The 16,966-nt window shown below is 40.5% G+C and overlaps 1 protein-coding gene across 1 annotated transcript; it reads right to left on the bottom strand.

The window, feature by feature from the left end:
• Positions 1-1,196: 1,196 nt before the first annotated feature.
• Positions 1,197-15,262, bottom strand: LOC124863229. The gene is made up of 2 exons (XM_047357527.1): positions 14,877-15,262; positions 1,197-6,210 (listed from the first exon to the last, which is right to left on the bottom strand). The coding sequence occupies exon 2, from the start codon at positions 5,794-5,796 to the stop codon at positions 3,985-3,987; it is 1,812 nt and encodes a 603-aa protein (XP_047213483.1). The 5' UTR covers positions 5,797-6,210; positions 14,877-15,262; the 3' UTR covers positions 1,197-3,984.
• Positions 15,263-16,966: the final 1,704 nt, after the last annotated feature.

Genomic DNA, 16,966 nt, shown 5'->3' with positions numbered 1-16,966 from the left:
AAATGAACTAGATTATCCCTTTTATGCACTAAAGTACAGTACATGTACCTAACCTTTATTTGATTTTTATTAAATACAGAACAGTCCACCAAAGTACATGCCTTTGGCTGATGCATTTTTATACTGAAAATGGAGGGAATTTCTAGTTTTGAAACATTTAGTGAAATAACAAAGAAGCGTACCTGCCAATCATAGCTCAGAGCTAATCAAGGGAAAATTGGCCGATTCCAATAACTGTTTAATTGATTGAGGACACAAAGAAGAAACGGAGGCAGGAAACAGGAAGGCGGGAACAACGAAAAGAAGTAAAGAGGGACAAAGGGGGATGGAGAGGGAAGAAGTAAGGAAGGGAGATAAGACATAAAGAAGGACAGAAGGAATGGAGATAGGACACAAGGAATGAAGGAAGTAAGAACATAAAGAAGGAAGGAAAGAAATGAATGACACAAGAAACAAAATTAAATTTGATATAATTATAATATCCCAGAATGTCCCAAGGGTCCAGACTGAACTGGAAAAGAGGTCTTTTCAGTATGCTGCTCCATGTGCTTGGAATCAGATGTAGAATGTTTTAGGTTTGCAGGAGGTAGTCCCTCTGAACACTTTGTTGCAGATAGTTTTAAAACTTCTGCTTACTTTTATTGTACCCATTAATGTTTGAGATGTGTCTGAAAATGTTTGTGTGCTGCTGTCTTGGCCAGGACCCACTTGTAAAGAGGGAGTATTTCTTGGTTAAATAAAAGGGAAATAAAACGAAATAAGTCTGGTTATCCAAATATTTTCCCCTACACTTCTTTTCTTTTGTTCATACAATCGACCTAGAAGGTACTGACATAGACCTGGAAAATACTGAGATCAAAATTCCATCGTTTTGCACAGCGATAATGAACCCTGGCATTCTGCCAAGGCACAGAGTTTTCCTGTTTTCTCAGTAATAGTGATTCAATTCTTCGTGCAAATCTGTGAGTAATACATAATCTAACTGCTAATTCTGGTCAAATGTTAATAGCTCACCATCACTATTGATAAGATGACCAACCAGGTTGCCTGTATATTTGATGCCTACAGATTCTGGTTGTTGTATTGACAGTCAGTGGTTCCTGACAGCCAAATGCTTAAATAATTACTACTTCAACTAACAGGTTCAACTACTTTAAGGCAAACAAACACCCAAAAAATGACTCAGAAACAGGAAATTCATTGATATGTCAAAAGGGCAACATTAGTTTTTTATTTTTCTTGAAATGCTCCCATCTTTCAACGATGAACATTAGTGTCTTTACATGGTAATGACCAGCCAGACCAACCACCACCCATCTCAAAACACCACACCAATGTAGCCTTGTTTTGTCCATGCCATTCCATAAAAACCATCAGGAAAAGCACAAACATTACTGTTTAATACACACTGAAAAAGTGGGGGACAAAGAGGAATGAGGCAAATACATGTCATCACAGTCAGTAGGAGCAAAGACACGGCATAGAGGATAACCAAACGTCACCTGGACTAAAAAGAGAATACAAAACCAATGAAACAAACATTACAGTGTTTGTGAAATTTTACATTTATACACAAGCACCAAAAAGCCAAACATGGTACACAGACATTTAAACTAGAATCCAGTGAAGGCAATTTGTCACAATCCAGTTGAAGAACTACCATGAGAAAGGGGATTTACAACCCCCTGAAATGCATTATGGAGGCAGTCGGGAAACAAGGGAGAGCTCTCTCTACTTTTAATTAAAGATTAAAATTAGACATTTAGTCCGGTTTTATCGTAAGCCGAGTTTGGCTTTAGAATTGAGTTACTCAGCTACAACCTTATTTTTGTTCAATGTGTGTCATGGGCCTTGATGGTCATATCTGGTCACACTACAGAGCCATATTCCATGACATAAAAAGTAAACAGAAGATATTCAGGGCTTAAGTTAAGTCTCACTGCACTGCAGTGTTTTTACATGAATGTGTCTAAACTCTTCTTGCTTCTGCTCCTTTGCCAGCATGAAACGTTCTACTTTTAGGTTGTGATATGTATCTGAAACGGACTGTACACATTCTACGTCTATGTTTCTGTGTTTTATTTTTTTACAGTGAATGGTATGTAGAAGGGCAGGGAAATAAATACATTGGGCCAGTGAATGGTAACAACAAGATACAGTTGATAAAGCTCTAAGAAACTAAAGGCTTACAGCCTGCAGCTGGTGATTTCCACCAAATACTTAAAGGCTGGTTAAAGGTTTATTAATCCTAACATTTTATTGAGACCATCGCCTCAGGGAGAAACCTTTCCCCTTTCAGTGCTGCTGGCTCTCCAAAGTGGACAGCCATTTCTGCGTAAACAAGTAATTTACTAATAATTAATGCCAAAGCTTGAAAATCAGAAGAAAGCTGTTTAATCTGAGTGTGTCCTGTAGCAACTATAAACAGCATGGCTGTGCAGTAGGGTGTAATGATACAGCTCATTAGACGAGCGGTACATCCATGTCTTGAGACAAGACGGTCCACAATATTAGGTTAACAAGAACTTGGCTAGACATGATTTTAGATAATTTAAGGAAAAAACTGAGATTTCCCCATTTGTGAGTAAAAATTTCACAAATTACATCAGCTTTTTAAATTTATGAGTCTGTAATCAATATAGAATAAATTGGTCCAGGTTTGAATTAACCACACATTCAGTGTCTCTCTTTTAGGGTTTTCAAAATAGAATAAATGTGAAATAAATCTTCAAATGTGTTTTAAATACTTGCTAGTTGATGTGGGAATATCCAGTTCAACTATGATCAGGGCCTTGATAGGAAGCACCACAGCAGAGGCTACATTTAGCCTCATTGGTGGTTATATTCAATTTAGAGTCGTCTAATTTCAGTTTAAGGCCTTCATTAGCTTTAATTGCCATAACTAGAAGTTTGCAGTCCAAACTTCTTACAAAAACTGTTGAACAACTCTTTGGGTTACGGTCAACAGGTAGAAGCACAAGCAGATACCAATGTTGTCGCTGGATTGCTAAGAAAAATTTCGTATCTAGCATGTCACTGTAATTGTTTTCTTTTTTATACTCAACATCTAGTATAGTCTCAAACATGAGGACTCTCAAAGTGAAAGTACACACCTTTATGTGTGAGGCTCCTAGTAATAGATTACAACCATCACCAGAGAAAGCTATGTGATGTCAGCAAATGGATAGTGCTATTGCAAGATCTCGTGCCACAAAATCTTGTAACACCCCTTCTGTATTGTTGTGATTTGTCAGAGGATGGTCACTTTCAGATTTATCACTTCTGCTGCATTTTTATTGGATGTGTATTCATTTTTTTTTCTAAAATAGATGCTTAAAATAGATACGTATATTCATTTATATCACATTTATGTACAAAACAAGTGCTTCAAAAATAACTGTAATGTGATTTCTTCTAAAATAAAGCAAATGATTAAGAGGGAGGGTGTGGGGCTGGCAGAGAAGAGGTCTGGGACGAGGTATGAAAACTAACAGTTGTAGTGTTGGTGCTTCTTTGGTCGAGTGGATATCCCAGGTATACATTTGCATTTGATTGTAATTAAGGCAGAGACCCATACATGTGTATGTTTATCTACAGCTGGATATGTATCAAATTTGTTGTAAGTAGATTTTTTTTTCTTTTACATTCCTTTTTGTATACTATCAAAAATGTGCTTTTGCCGGTGTATTCTGCTGGATACTGTTGAATGAGAAAACAGGGAGTTCCATTTCTCCTCATCCCATAAACAAACATGCTTCAGTAAGTGTGGAGAGGATGTAAGAAGTGACAAATGTGTACAACATATACAAATATGATACACAGCACTGCAATATGTCATTTTTTCTTGAATCTGGTGGTTGGGGGATAGGAAAGCCCAGAATCATGTCCCAGGGGATTCAGAAGGGCATTTCATAGTAGGGCAAAGGCATGATGGCAGAGTAGTCTTAGAGAACTTGCATTCTTACGTTCTAAAGCAATTGCCTCCTAATCTCGCCACTTGTTCCGTCGCCCACTACTTTCCTTTTTGGCACTCTCCTTCTTTGTCCCCTCTCTTGTTGCTTCCAGTTTGCAAGCACCACTTGGGTTTTCTCGCTTAATGTTCTGCAATGGTGAGAGGGAAAGGTAGGGGTGCTGAGGGAGGGGAGGTGGGGTAGCAGAGGGAGGAGTGGTTGGGGAATCCTGTCCAGAGCAGTTGCCACCACTGCTTCCGGTGCTCATGGCCCGGTGTTTGAGTCTGAGTTTGTGGGGCAGTGCTGTTCCCCTAACCTCCCCTTGGGGATCCCAACCCTGCATCTGGGAGCAGCCTGGGTACTGGGGAAGAGGGGAACCAGATTGGAGGATCCCAGAAAGATGTTGGTTGTGGATGCTGCTCATGTCTGAGCAGGACAAAGATAGGGATTCATCATCATCTGTTGACGCCTCTTTATCAGAGCTGCAGGGTTCGCCATCGCTTAATGACGTTAATTGACTTTGAAGATAACTGTCAGCTCTGGGTCCACCTTCGTAGCTAAGCACTGGTGGCTCCTCATCTTGTGCACTGAGGTAGGAATGAGGAGGTTGTTGAAGATGGTGGTACAACTGGGTCTGGCTGATCTCAACCTGTTCACTGAGGAGATCTGAGGGTGAATAACCTTGTTGTTGCTCCTCTAGCTGCTGCTGGGTAATTTGGCAGACTCTGTACACCTCTCTCTCTTTAGCCTCATTAAAGCTGTCTGACAACTCATATTGAGGGGAGTCCAATGTCTTTCTCTCCAGCTGCTTTGTTACCTCAGCCAGAGTCTCTGTGGAGGTCTCTGTGATAGTATGTTGCAGTTGGCTGCTGTTGTGCTTTAAGGCTACCTGCAGATCAAAATCCTGGGGTTTGGTGACAATGTCTACTGGGTAGGAGACACTGCTGGCGCCATACAGGATGACACTTCTTTGGGCAGCAGGTGGGTGAGGGATAGTCTGGCTGACGGTTTTGATAGAAGCAACTGTCTCCTGATTGGGTTGTGATTGCTGCTGAAGGAGATGGGGGTGGTGATATGCAGTTTCTATTTCCTGATGCTGTTTAATCTGGTGGTGTGTAGACACAGAAACCGGACCCCTGTGAATGTTGAACATAATCTGGGTTGTGGTGCCACTTGTAATGTCCATCTCCAATCTGTCGCCCTCCTGTTTGATATCAAATGGTATCGGCTCAGGGCTGTCCCTTGAGGAGCCATCGGACATGTCGGAGAGGGAGCCCCGTGGAGAGTACTTCACCAGCTGCCTGTGGCCATCACTGCGTCCTGACTGCTCTGTTTCTGAGGAATCAGAGTTTATCATCACCTGAGAACCACTTGAGTAACCACTGGAGTAGTACTGGGTAGAAGAGGAAGACGAAGAAGAGCCTCCATTTCCTGTATCATTGCTCACACCAATCTGTTGGCTCTTTTCGATGTATGACGCTGTGCTTATGAGACCAAAGCGCAACTTTAGCTGGAGTAGCTCAGTCTTGAGCCTCACGTTCTCATCATTCAGTGCAATAACACGATTTTCCAAAACCATGTCATTCAGACGGCGCTTCTCCCGAGAGCGCTTGGCAGCCTCATTATTCTTGCGCCTTTTCTCCCAGTAGGAAGCGTCCTTTTTCTCATCAGAAATAAACTGGCGCTTCCTTCTACAGGTAACACTGGGCTTGGGTTTTATAAGACGCCCCAAGCGAGCTGGTGTCCCTTGAAGAGTCTCTTCATAATCATTGAAGGTCTCATTGCTGTTGAGATCGTTTCCTGAGGGTTTATTCAATGTTTTCAGAGTTGGGCTTAGATTTTCCATTCTTGCAACTCGAAGCCACTTTGAAACAATGAGGCTGTAATGAAAACACCTTTCCTCCTCAAGTAGGCAGCCTGTTTATTGTTTTGGGACTCAAGTGTTCAAATAACTTAAAAAGATGAAGAGCAAGTGAAGTTTAACATTGGCAACCCTCATTTATCCACTTTCAGGGTTCTCTTTTCAGTGCCCAAAAAAACAAGAGGTGGATTAGATCTCTAGTCTCCAGTCTTGGTTGTTAAAGGTTATCAGTTGAACAACACAGTTTGCTGAGCTGAAGACAAAGTGTCCTAGATCTTCACACGGGCTGCAGGATGTAGGTCGTTCTGTCTACCTCAGCATATTTGTCTCTTCGGGAGTCTTGGTCTCAGCTTCCCTCCCTCACTCTGTTCTCTCTGCAGCTGATACCAAGATGAAAGGCTGCAGACATTCAAAGAAAGAAAAAAAGAAGCATTAATCCACATGGACTGCTGACACTCTGTTACAAACACTGGTTTTCCTTTAATTATTGTAAGCATAAGTTTGCTTTAGCATGCATGCAGATCAAAGATAGTTGTCTAAACTATGGAGACAACATTAGATGAAGCCTTCAATGTTTTAGATTGTCTGGCATGTCTGGTCTGTAACCCCTGGCAACCACTGAATAGTTGCTTGACCTTAGCGTCTGACCTTTTAAACCTGCAATTGATGAGATCCGTCTGCAAACTGTGACCTCTGACCCATTTCCTGGCATGTTGATGGGCAAAGAGTTCATTAGAAGACGACTAGTCCTATATCAACCCGGACTTGAAAATCTCACATTTTTACGGTAGCTGAAAGCAAAATCAGAGGATGGTTATTATATCTTGCTTATATGCTACAGCCAAATTAAGCACATACATAGATAGATTGCACAACTCCACTAAAATTACGATCAGTTGCAGACATGCTGAGAGCATGAAAACTGGATTGTGTAAGGATTAGTTTTTTTGTTTTTCCTGATAAGTGTTCAAAAAAGTCAAAGCAAAGGCTGAGACAGCATCAGATCAGTTGGTGTTTCCTGTATCTATCTCACAGCATTTTAAAGGAATAAAAAACATCCTTTAAGTTGTGACTAGTTTTCCATTGAGAACCCCCATCCACGAACACTGCTGACTCCCTCTCCTCCACTCTAATGCACTCATCCGTGAAGGAATGTGTCTTGGCCCAAACAAGTTAATGCCAAATCGATGTAACAGGACAAGCAGATAAGGCAGACAAAGGCATCTACTATTGCAGGTCAAGGATAAAGAAGACTCTAGAGACACTTGTGAGAGGTTTGGAGGCATGGGGACAGCCAGGAGGTGGGGCGTTGATAAATATAGGTCACGAGCCCCCAGAAAGAAAAGTGGCTGGAGGTGGAAGATGGCATGGAAAAACATGGAATAACCATCGACTGCAACTACAGCCAACTGAACACCTGTGTGTTTATAAAACCTTGAAAGTCTGATGAGACAGATGTTTTTTTTTTCTAAATTTTGTCTTTCATGCCCTACTAGTCTTGAGTCCTTTTATAGCAGTGCTTTTGACCTACCACTTTTTGTCTGGTTATTAAACAAAAATGCGTGAATAACATTCTCAAGATAAATTCACAAAAAATCTCCAAATTCTCAAAATGAAGTGTTCGAGGGGCACAACAATTGGTAAAGGCCTTCAGTTTTTCTAAAGGATAATCAATAATAACTAGGTGTTATATCTTGCTCAAGAGACAACACGAGATGGAGCACTTTTTGGCGTTCAGGAGAACTGGCGTCGATGAGCCAACGTTAGCATCGTTAGCAGCTAATGGCTAACCAGTCTTTGTGTTCCCGCATTGCCTATACATTTTTGTCACTAATTGTTGACGGCCAGACAGACTATGTAAACACAACAGGGCAACTCAATAACTACTTTCTTTTTCATTTCAATATAAGAAACTACAACATAGATACAAAAAGGAGACAAACTTAAAGCACTCATATTCATATCCTGGACTCATAACGTTAGCTTACACTCTCCAGACAAACCAACACACTAACAGCAACTTGAATGCTCATTGTGAAACAGACTTCCTTTTAAGAAGAAAAATCTGGATGTTTTAATATTGCGAGACCTTGTGGCATAATATCTCTTTAAACCCCTACCACTGACTTTTTCTTGACCACTACATTTTTCATGTTTAGTGTACTAACTGAAAAGTAAAGACAAAAATGTACTAGTCTGGTATGATTTACTATAAGACTCCAATCCCCCATAGCTTCATATTGCAATCGCAAGGGACTGCTTGAAAACAATATTTGGTCAGTGTTTATATGTTAAGTGATCTGCATTCATATATTTCAATATCAACATCAATATATTTAGCCCACTGGGTGGTCTGTCACTACACTTCCTACCCTCGCTTGACAGGAATTTAAGTGTCCGAAATTATTAAGGTCAAATAAAGGTTCGGAGATGTTGTGATGAAGTAACAACAAAGCAAATAGTGAGGTAAAAATGTGGGTTAATTGCAACTGAGCTCATCATTGCAATGTTAAACAACAATGTTATGAGGTCATGTTTTCCTTATAATGTGTGGCTTTTTGAGAAACATATTAGGATTAAATATTTGTTATGTATTCAATACTTGGATTCATCCACAAGCATAAGAACAACTAACTACATCTAACCAGGCTTGTTATGTAGAAGAAGCCAGGCTAATACAAAGAAATAAGTGACATCTTTTTAACTTTCTGAGTTACCTAAATTAAGACCATTCATTAAATTGTTACCCTTAGTTATGTGTTTGCTTTTCAGGAAAAAAGGAAAACAGTTAATTAAAAAAAGATCCTTTTTTGCATTTAAATGTGTGGTTAGACTTGAGATTGTTATTTCAAATGTATTATTTCCCACATACAAGGTGGTTTTGATGCTTAGGTTTTTGATGCATGTTTTCTGTGAGTTCTGCTTTCCATACATTTATCTTCAACTCAAATGCAACATAGTTGGATCTTATTTGTATTAAGTCGTTTTCCTTGACTTAACCGTTTTACTTAATCCTCGTGAAGGTTTGACATGTGCCTTTGTGGCACGGGAGAGAAAGACGGAGGTGCAATCGGCATGTCCCACTGACCCAGAAACTGTGGACAAGCTGCACTCCGTAAACAAGAGCCTCGCCTTCTCTACTGTGTCTTTCGCTGGAATATAGGTCAGCTAGTTGGCAGAAAAAGACAACGGTCAGGTCCAAAAAAAGATAAGAGAGGCAACAAAAAAGAAGGAAGTGAGGCGAATTAGAGTATTTTTCAAATTTCGACAAAGATGTAAGAGTGTAGAAACAAAGAAGCAAACGAAACTGATGAGGGAGAGTTAAAACAAAGAGATTATGCTGTTGCCTGGTAGGGGGAGAACCAGCAGCAGTTGCAGCACTGTCGGTATTGCATCATTACAAGGAATTTGTCGCCCATAGCAACAAAAAATGGGGAAACAGCGAGCACAGCCAATCATATCAGACGTTTTTCTTTTTCCTTAAACCAGCTGCTTCACATGCTCAATTTCAGATTTTATGAAAAAAGGGAGGGTTTATTGACATCACACAGTGCGTATTTTCCATATCTGTCCTCAGTAAGAGCAAACACATCAATGACCTTAAGTGTAACAAACCGTTTTATACTATCCCTTTTTACATTGCACTGCATTTAATCATGTAAATAAATGCAAATCAAATTTTTCTCTCATGACAGTACTTTTACTTAGCCTCCAGAAGCCTAACGCCACAGCAGGTTGCACGAAAAACCACCCTAAAAATTTGTTTTCCAGACCGATTATGCAAATACTGAGGCAACAAACATGCTTTGTGCCCCACTTACTTCCCTCTGAAGCGTTCCTTTGACCTGAATTAATCTTTCTGTTTATAATAGATACTTCATGTGTCATTGCTTGGTTTCTGTGGCATTCTGGAAATGACAACACAGAAAAAGAATCTGGAGTTAAACTCCCTCACACGACCACAGTACCCACATCGCAAGGAGTCCAAATGGGGCAATGTGCCTTGGAAACAGTGGTTCTAAAGCTCCTGCACGTGTTTCAGTGGACTGTTTCAGAGATTGAGGATAGGTCGGACTAAAAATAAAAAAGGAGGCACTTTCTCCAGACTGTGGGACCCCATACCCTACTTACAGTAGGACAAATGAAATATAGCGCACGTGTGGGCTGGAGGTCATGGGCAGGAAGGGCCAACCTTGATGTCCAAGGTTGGGTGTCTGACTTATTTTTACAGAGGAAAGCATTTCAAGGAGATGTTGAAAATAGGGAGGGGGTGGGAGGTAATGGTCTGGGCAGCAGACCAACAAGGCGAGGCAGAGTCCTATCCATGAACATGAGCCGTATCATCTCTTTCTCAAAAGGAAAAAAAAAAGCAGGGTGACTCAGTCCATGTGTTGCACCAGTCACATGTGCTCTCCTGGCCTACTAAATGCTATAATTTGCCTTTCTGTTGACTCCAAACCACAGAACGATAACAAAGCCAGGCTCTCATCTTTCATCACTGTCAATGTGCCAGGAAACTCCAAGAAAGCCCACAGGCCAAAAAAGTAGAACAGGATGAAAACCATGCAGCGCTCCTAACTATAACCTTTTATCCCACTGTTTTATTTAGCAACGGTAAGCAAACTCATACGTTAATTAAAGGCATAGTTCAGATTTTTGTAAATGATGTTCTGTGAAGTTTTAATCAGTAACAGTTAGCTTGTCTGTCGTACGCATCATTTAACAGTGAATTTGTAAAAGAGTGAAAAAATCCTCAGAGCAGTGGAAAGCAAATAGCTTATCAGATGGACCTCGCATTAGCTAATTTTACCAATTTAAACAAACTAAAACTGAAAATGTTCAGTCTCGGGGGATACAAAACTACATTAGCAAATAATCTACACTTTAACAAGAGAAAATCATTAGGTTTAGCTGAATAACAGTGTTACTATACTTAAGTTATGTTGGTAAAGGCTGCAGGCTGTATTAATCAGTTTCATCAGCCTGCTCCGAGGACTTAGAGAATGGAGAAAACATTTGGAATTTGCCTACGGATGTCATTTTAGCAACTCCATTGAAGATGTTCCTGTGCTTTTCCAGGTCTTGTAGTGGTTTAAAAATTATCCCGAGGGCTTCCTGGCCAGGTACCATGAGAACTGATATAGTCAGCCACAGGATCCAAATTTAGCGTAGATGCTGTTCAGCTGAGAATGCAACAAACTTAACAGTCAAAGAAGTCACAGAAGTTTAATATCTGATGATATAGTGTTGTATCCCATGGAAAACACCTTCAGGCTGAATTAAATTTTTTTACTTTTCTACTAATTCACTGTCATTTGACATCTTACTACAGGTAAGGGAGCTATTACTGTTAATGACTTCACACATCTACTTAAAAACTCCAAACTATCCCTTGTCTAGATTTCTTCAATTAGTACAAATCTAAATTAGTTGGTGTCTGAGGCTGAAACTTGAATTGAATTTAATTGAAGAGGTGCCAAGATTAAAGTGGGCCGCTGTCATTTTAAAACTTTTTATATTGGCTTGTGAAAATGCTATTTGATGAACCTTAAAATGTTCTTAATGTTTTACATTTGGTGGTTGTTTACAGAGAAGATAATATGTATTTATGTCAGAACCTGAGACAGGAGCCGGTGTGCCATTAATGAACTTAGTGTGTGAAACACAACCTGTAAAGCATTTCCAGTCAAAGTACCGCACCAACCACTGGAACATGACCATCTTTTGAATGGCTATTTAGGACACAACAGTCCTTATCATTTTTTTAGCCCAATATGACTTATTAGTATAATATTTCCCGTCAAAACCTAGCCTGAACAAGGATGTTAAAAGGTTAGGTTAGCCCGTTTAATCTACAAATAGCCTCTTTTTACCACATTAGATAGAGACCATTTCACCTTCCAATTTTTAACCACAATTTCACATTAGGACAGAAGGGAACACTGTGTTTTCTGTGTTTGTTAGAAAAGAAATTCTCAGCTGAATATGTGTAATACAAAAGTTTAAGAGGTGTAAAAGAGCACAAATATTATAATGGATTTAGTAAATGCTGTTCTCTTTATTGTTAAGCTGCTGTACTCTTTAGGTAGTTACTTAACATCATCATTTTCAGGACGTGTTTCACAAACAAAGATCATAGATGGAACGCCACCTCCTACCTTTATTTCCAGTATAAACAGTCATTGTAAAACAAATATTACAAGGGTTTAAAGGTTTATAATAATAATAGTAACTATGTAAACCTCTTTTTTTCTGGCCAGTAGAAGTCTACTTTGGTCTTGGTCCCTTGGACTAGCTGTGACCTTTATCTTCTGGGAACATCTACTTTGGATTTATGTTAAATGACAACGCCAAGAGAATTATTTACTGCAGATAAGAGTTTAATTGCCTAAAACCTTTTAATATAACCTCACTGAAAATATTCTGAGCCATCCCTTTAAATCTCAGTTCTCAGTTTTGTTGTTCACTTAGTCAAGCTCAATTCAAATTACTAGATATATCTCACTGGAGCTTACTCTTTTATACCTTATTAAAATTGAATGGGGCTACACCTAGAAATTGGATTTGTGTGTTCAGTTGTTGCTCCACTTTCCTATTTCTGCATGACTGTCGATTGTTTCTTTGTTATGGTTGGGATTTATTTTGGTGGGGTTCTGATTCTGCCTTTCCAGTCAGCTGTGGTTGCGCTCCTCCTCTGCTCCCCTCCCACGGGACTGATGTGACCAACATCCACAGTTGGCACATAGACCCAGTGTGCACGCCGACCAATTGGCATTAGCCAGGTCCGCAGCAAAGTGCGGTGCTGCGTGTAGCCGCAGACTATAGGTTCCCGCAGATTGCATAATCTGTCCCATTCTTTAAGCCATTTTTGTTATTTAATTTATTTATTATGCAACCCACTACTATGTTTCCTACAGCGTGGCTCACAGAGATGGGAATGCACTATACTTAAAAGTCGTGGATTGAGCTGAGGAGAGAAGGTTGTTCTGTCACTTTCACAACCACATCTGCAGTGCCTTATCTCAAATCTATCAGGTTAATATACACTGAACTATATGATCCATAACCATTTGAACTTGACTTGACCCATGCTATTCCGGAAAAGCTGCAAGAGGGTTATTGCCTCTAATAATACCCAAGTGTGGCGTAATACAACAGGTCTATAAAGCCCGTGCAGAAATCAAATATCCGAGGTGTGTTCCCAACTATCAAATTATTCCTATAAACTGTCCCTAGAGCCTGCAAATCATGACGCAACAGACCACAGCCTTTAAAGAGGTTGCTGTGGGTGCCAGTTCGGTGTGTGTTCAGAACCGCCTTCGGACAAGAAGGTGCAGAAATAAATGCACAAGTAAATCACACAGAGCCAGCAACACCTTGTGAACAATATGTCACCCCGCACGCCTCCTTTGTTGCATTGTCTGACAAATCATGTCCATGCATATTTAATCGGATCCTCAGACAAGCAACTGTGCCGTGAAATTCATCCACGTCTTCAGAAAAAGACAAAACAAAACAACCCCCTTAGAGATAGAGGAACCCGCACCTCTTCTGACCCCACATTTGATCCAGATGTTCTCAAACCCACGCAGGGCCTCACCCTTATTCATCCGCAGTGTGGGGGCTGTCAGCACGTGGCATCATTGAGGCCAAGTGTAAGTCGTAAACGAGAAATAAAAAAAGAAACATCCAAGCATCCAGATGTGTTGAAATGGTCAAAGCTCACGCCTTACCGAGCGCCACCTGGGCGCTGAAGGGTTAATCGCAGCCACTGTAACCTTTACAAAGAGCGGTTACACGTGACGGGGAGAAGCGTGTCCTCTGAGCTTGCCTGGCATTTCTTTCCCTCCCGGCTTGTCCACATGAGCTACCCTACTAACCTAAAACAAAGCTGGTGGATATGCAGTACAAGACGAGGCTGAGAGCCTCTGTGACAGGATGGATTCTATTTATGTGGCTACTAAATTATTCATAACAGGACAGAAATAGCTATTTGTACAACTACTGCAAAGCCAAGAAAGTTCTGTACACTATTAAAACACGTTTTGGAGGGTTACAGATACAAGCCATTGAAATTATTAAATGTTTGACCACTACAAATCAAGAAACTTTATTTTGGTAACAAACCCTACAAATACATTTGATTAAATTTAACAGGCGATGCCGGTTCAGTTACCTATGTAAAGAGGCTGCTATAATAATTCAAGTTGTATTAGAAATGGATATATGACGAGAGTATAGTTAGCAAATGCACTGAGATTGTAGCTGATCATTATTTTCTGTTTTGGAACAAGGATTGTAAGTAAGAGTGCTAATGCAGAACTCTAACCTCTTAGCAAGCTGAGGTTCATACACTGTCCAATAAAAGGAATTTCTGATAATAAATTTTAGCCATTAAAATTATTAATGTTTTAATTGACCATGTGTGTTTGTAAATGTAATGTTTAACAATAGTTACATTCTAACAACATCAGCAACTTTATTTTGGTAACACGTCCTACCTAAACATTTAGATTGAAACTTATGTAAAGACAATTAGCTATTGTTTCAAACCTTTTCGCATGGGAAGACAAACCAGTTGAGCAAAACAGTCTTTACTGATTTAACAAATGTAGCTGAGTAACTACATTTTTAAAAAAATGGATGGAAATGTAACCAACTTTGAAGCGTACATAAGCAGTTAAACTCTCATACTGAATTCCAATGTATGCAAATTGTTCCAGCAGTTTTATACATTAAATTCCAACAGTCTTATTTATCAGCGTACGCTACGTTCACATGGATTTAGGGTGACCATATGGGCAATGAAAGCAACAGACATCACTCGTTTTGTTACAACTTAATAAAAGTGTATCTAAGTTTCGACCCTTCTGACCTCAGGCTGCAACACCCCCTCTGCTGCCTTCAATTGCAGCCCCACGGAGGCTGAGTGAGCTGGAAGCAGCCTCGCCTTGACATTGAGTCAGGCGCGCCCAAGTGGCACCCGAAGAAAACCTCACACTGGAGGGAAAGAGAGGAACCCGCACACCAGGTAGTGTGAGGTTAGATGTCCAGTGATGTCTTACCTTTAAAACGCGTAAAATCAAAGAATCCACACAGGGGCGCACACAGTTCGCTTGTCCAGCAATCCGCCTTTCCCATCAGACCGAACCAGTGTTCCGCGTACCTCTCAAACTCGCTCACGCTTTCAAAACAACAGCTCTCTGCTCTGTTAGCGGCGATAGATGTGAGACTACAGTGGCTTATTTTGGTGCGCTCCTCCCGTCATGATCGCTTCGATTCCTCCCACCCTCTCTCTCTTTATTTTCCTCTCTTTATTTCGTCCTTTCGCTCTCTCCTTTTCGCTGCCGAGTCTCTAATGTATGTTAGTAGGTCAGTTGTTGCATAACAGGAGGCTTTGGGTGCCTAGTCACGTTTTTTGTTTCTCTCTTGGCTCTGCCTCCCTCCCTCTCTCCTCTTTTGCCTTCAAATCCTGTTGCAGGAGAGCTGCAGGGAGCGGAGCGGGGCGGGGACGTGCCCGAAGAGGGACGGGCCAGGCTCCGTGCCAGCCTCAATCAGATCAAGGTCTGTGAAACTACTAACAAGGCTAGCAGACATTAAAAAAATGCCGCAGTGAAAACCCATACGCAGAAAGAAGACATAAACAGTATTGAAAAAAACAACTACGGTATTTCAGTAACATAATATCCTAATGCCTAACTCTAACACATAACTGCATAGGAATAGAAACGGTCCAGTTTATGCATTCATAATCGAAGTAAATGTCATATTAGTTTTGGGGTGTTAAATGATTTATTTAAACTATTCTTTTTTAGGTGGTCTGATAACACAGTTTACCGTCCATTCATTCATACATTGTGTATACCCCATTGCCCATTTAAGGTAGCAGGAGGGGAGGTTGGGGGGATTGTGTCTATCTCCAGCAGTCACTGGGCAAGGCTGGACAGGTTGCCATTTCATCACAGGACAACTCAGAGACACACAAGGCAAACAACCCCACATAGCCACACTCATATCTTTCAGTAACCAGTTAAGCTAGCAGTCATGTTTAAGGACTGTGAGAGGAAGCCTGAGTACTCAGATAACCCATGCATGCACAGGGAAGAACATGCAAACTCCTTGCAGTAAAAACTTAGACTGGAAATCACATAAACAATTATTAAATACAACAGTTGGTTCTACAAAATATGATTTCATCCACACAATGCCATAATAATGCATAGCCCCCCCCCCCCAAAATTTCAATAGATGTTCCTTAGTAAGTTCCAAATCTTCATCCATTTCATACATGACTCTGTGGTGGCATTAGCCACCTTCTATGTTGTTATGTGTTGAAAAGCAGTTAGGTAAGCTCACCAGGTCTGTCCTAGGATGCCCCCTAGATGCAGTACATGTGGTGGAAGACAGAAGGACTCTAGCAAAAATAACATCACTGCTAGACAATGTCTCCCACCCCATACATGAAACTGTTGCAGAACTGGAGAGCTTCTTCAGTTGCAGACTGCTGAATCCTAGGTGTGCAAAGGAGCATTATCACAGATCCTTCCTCCCAGCGGCTGTTTGACTTTATTAGCATCACTGCTCCCAGCAAGCCTAACAAGCATCTATATCCCTGCTGGTATTTTCACAGTTTTACATTTTTATCGTGTTGTTGTTTCTCATGCACAATTACAAATGAGCTTTTTGTAAATTTTCAAATCACTCTACTCAGTTGCACATTTCATTTAGTCTGTGTACGCCATTTCTAATGCACAAATGAGTAATATTTTTTGTGAAGTATTTCTTTTTCCTATGTATTTCTTTCCTTTTCCTGTACGTTCTAGACTTACTTTTGATTTTTACCTTAGAATATTGTGCCATCTTTTAGTTGTGGTGGTGGCAGCATCATGCTGAGGGTCTGCTTGGTCACTTGGACTGATTCACTGCATAAAATGAATTCAGTGGGAAAGAAACGAGACTCTTCAAATTCTATAGCTTCAAAACAAATCAACAACTAGATGGTTGAAAGATGGACACAACTGGGTGTTTGAACAGGGCATGGGTCCCAAGGACACATTGAACCTGATTTTGGAAAAAACACAATAAAATAATGAATACAGGCCCAAAGAATGGATAGAGGCCCAAATAAACGCTCACCCTTAGCCTTCCTGAATAT

The sequence above is a fragment of the Girardinichthys multiradiatus genome, chromosome X (genome assembly GCF_021462225.1).
Source record: "Girardinichthys multiradiatus isolate DD_20200921_A chromosome X, DD_fGirMul_XY1, whole genome shotgun sequence".
NCBI lineage: Eukaryota > Metazoa > Chordata > Actinopteri > Cyprinodontiformes > Goodeidae > Girardinichthys > Girardinichthys multiradiatus.
Note: the sequence above shows the minus strand (reverse complement) of the source record. Positions and strands in the feature narration are given on the sequence as shown.